Source organism: Gekko japonicus, unplaced genomic scaffold (genome assembly GCF_001447785.1).
Source record: "Gekko japonicus isolate JY-2015 unplaced genomic scaffold, Gekko_japonicus_V1.1 scaffold1041, whole genome shotgun sequence".
NCBI lineage: Eukaryota > Metazoa > Chordata > Lepidosauria > Squamata > Gekkonidae > Gekko > Gekko japonicus.
The window spans coordinates 330,060-333,301 of record NW_015167570.1 but is presented as its reverse complement, the minus strand read 5'-3'; the positions used below and the strand labels follow the sequence as shown (position 1 = coordinate 333,301).

Below are 3,242 nucleotides of genomic sequence, written 5' to 3'. Positions count from 1 at the left end.
GGGAAGGGCAGCGAGGCCCGAGCGGCTTGCCGCTTGGGCCTCGCTTTGAAGCCGGGGGGGAGGGAAGGGGGGAGATCGAGCGGGGGGGTGGAGGAGACGTGGGAGGAACCGGCGGGATGGGGGGGACTTACCTCCTCCTGCTGCTTCCTCCTCTGCTTCCTGTGTGGAGGTCCCTCCCCCCCGCGAGTATCGCGGGTCCCGCCCCCTTGTTTGTTCTAATCTGCAGCTAGAAATTTTTGTGGAATGTGAAATACATTTTTGTGAAAATTGAGCACACGGGACTTAATAAGGAACGAGGCTATTAAAAAGAAACCAATGTGGGAAGGATCAAAAGAAATAGAGAATTAAAATGAGTACTCTTTCCTTTCAGTCTTTGTAACTAATATATTATGGGATTAATTACTTAGGTCCAAACTACATATTACATTTCCTAAGGAGTCTGATCTGGGTTTTCTGCTCAGTGTCCCCGTAGCAGCTGCAGGGAATGACATTTGTCTACAAGAGCCCAATTGGACTAGGGACTGTGGTGTAGGGGGGGAGGAGGGGCTCTTGCCTCTCCCTATAGCCTTTTCCTTAGCTGAAACTGCTCCTGGGGAAACTATTTATTCTGCTTTGGAGGTGCAAAACGGGGGACCTGGGCCTGACTCAGACTATATAATATGTGTATTTGGATTTGCCTAAGATTACCATTTTCAAGATGTGGCCTGGAGAACTCCTGAAATCACAACTGATCTCCAGGCTACAGACAGCAGTTCCCTTGGTGGAAATAGCACCTTTGGAGGGTGGGCTTTATGGCATCACATCCCTGGTAAGTTCCTACCCTCCCCAAACTTTGCCAACCCCAGGCACTGCCTCCAAATCTTTAGGAATTTCTTAAGGCAGAGTTGATAGCTCTAGACCTGCCTCTGTTGAGTACTGCTGCAATTCCCAGGATTCTTGGGGCTTGTTTTCTATTGGCCTGTATTCATTTTGCCTTTCAACTGTCCTGGAAAACCAACCTTTGAAAAAGACGTCTATTTCAGGACTAGGATCCTGGAAAGTCCAATTCAGTACAGGCTCTTCAGGAACCAAAATTAAGGAAGGCCCCTACATGGAGAGCTGGACCCAAGAGGCTGTAAGGGGGAAAAGCTTAGAGTAAACCTTGGAAAGGAGGGGGTGGGGATCCACAAGAGAATGAGAGGGAGGAGGCTTTCTTCCACAGGGTACAAATCTGTATATAAACTGTGAAGCTCTTATTGGATTCTAACGCTAATATTGTAAATTCTGCTTCCACAGATTCCCGTTATGGGAGGAGCATTTATGGACTCGCCCAATGAGGACTTCAGTACGGAATACTCCTTATTTAACTCGTCTGCCAATGTCAATGCAGCCGCCTCAATGCCAAACCAGCCAGAAGAGGCGTCCCGTTCTTCAAATGATGCCATTTTGTTATGGATTGCCATTATAGCAACGATTGGAAACATTGTCGTTGTTGGAGTTGTGTATGCATTCACGTTCTGAGCGAGAAACAAGAAGAAGGCGTAAAGAAGTTGGCAGTCGATGCGCTGCCTCTTACCAGTGTGTGTCTATATATGCGCACATTCATATATAAAAATGTATATCTTTATAAATATATGTAGTTAAATGCTGTTTACTATATAAGAGCAAGTGTGATAGTGGATGGAAAAAACCCTTGAGAACCTGTATAAATGGTTTTGGGGGTGAAACGTAATTAACAGCATAATCAACAAAGTGTAAATCTAATGTGAAGGGCCAACGTGAACACACAATACTCATGTGGGAACAGCAGGTTTGCTTGGCAGGGGCTTTATTTTCTGCTGGCTAGTAAACCTGGACCGATTTCCCACAAGCTGCTGCAGCGCGCTGGCTCTTCCCTTTGCCCCGATCGTACGTGTCAATTTCACACTAAGTGCTGCGCGTCTGCATTTTGCCCCACAGCTTTGCCCAATTTTCCTCGCCTCTACTCAATTCTCAAAAAACAGGAGTAGAGGTGGGGAAAATCGGTGGAAGCTGTGGGGTGAAATGCAGCCGTGCAGCACTTAGTGTGAAATTGACACATACGATTGGGGCAAAGGAAAGAGCCAGCATGCTGCAGCAGCTTGTGGGAAATCGGCCCTGGTGTTTGCTTGCCTTCATTGCTGTAGTTTTTGTTTGTAATTTGCCCCATTGTGGATTTGAATTTTGAACATAGATTTTTGTATAAATGGCTTGCCCATTTTCATCCTGTGGTAACTTAATTCCCATTGTTCTTCAGAGGCACAGGGCATGTGAGCATGACATATGTTCTCATTTTTTTTAAGTTCATTTTTGTTAGGAATATTATGGTAAGGCAACATATTGGAAAAACCGTTTACTGTCAAAAGCCATGTGATACACATAGGTCATGCCATAAAGATATATCACAATCAGCTCTTAGGTATTTTGATTAGTTTCCTTGTGCTGCTTCAGTTGGAGAAGGGAAGTAGTTTAGATTTCTAAAAAGTTGTAACATAAAATGTGTGTGAATTTGATATGTTGGCTATGTAAGACTGACTTGGAGGAAGACATAACCTTATAATAAGAAAGGATTTACAGTGATTTTGTTAATAGAAGGCAGCTGGATTAGTCCAAGTGTTTATGTAACCCTGCATCCTGTTTCTTATGGTAACCAACCAGCTGTCTCCCACTGTAGTAGCCCAGCCAATGGAATTTGGAGCGTACTTCCTCTGAAAATGCCTAATAGTTACTGAAAGGCCAAATAAATCGCCTTTTAAAGCCATCTAAGAAGCCAGGGGTCCCCATCATGGTGCCTTTGAGCACAATGGCACTTGCCAGCACCTTTCATACTGCCCACCAAGTGACTTTACAATGTGGGTGGGGCTATGTGGGACTCTCAACCTGCAGGGTTTATGATTGCAATGTTGGTTTTATTCTCACTCCTCTTTCCCAGTGTATTTTTTTTTTAATATAGCCAACAGTGGATCTTTAAACCTGGATGAGAATTCCCCCCCCCTCTCTCACACACATACAATCTGAAATTATATCCTGATAAGCTATTAAATGGTCAGAGGTTTATACCTGAGAATCATTCTGCAGCAGTTGCATGGAAGCAGAGTTCGGATCTTTTGGCCCAAATGAGTTTTAATCTTGATCCGCAGTCAAAGAGGGAGGGTAAGCCCAGAAGGCTCCAAAATGATAGAGAAAATGGCATTGAGACAAAATGGCAGTAGAGCTAGGGACTATTTACAGCAGACTTCACAAAT

General features: G+C 44.5%; 1 protein-coding gene across 1 annotated transcript in view; it reads left to right on the top strand.

The window, feature by feature from the left end:
* The window catches only part of LOC107112651 (chromosome unknown open reading frame, human C14orf132), a 157,104-nt gene extending 155,604 nt beyond the window's left edge, over positions 1-1,500 (top strand). The window contains exon 3 of the mRNA XM_015413848.1: positions 1,276-1,500. Within this exon, the coding sequence (XP_015269334.1) occupies positions 1,276-1,500 (225 nt within the window). The remainder of the gene's footprint in view (positions 1-1,275) is intronic.
* The last annotated feature ends 1,742 nt before the right edge of the window (positions 1,501-3,242 follow it).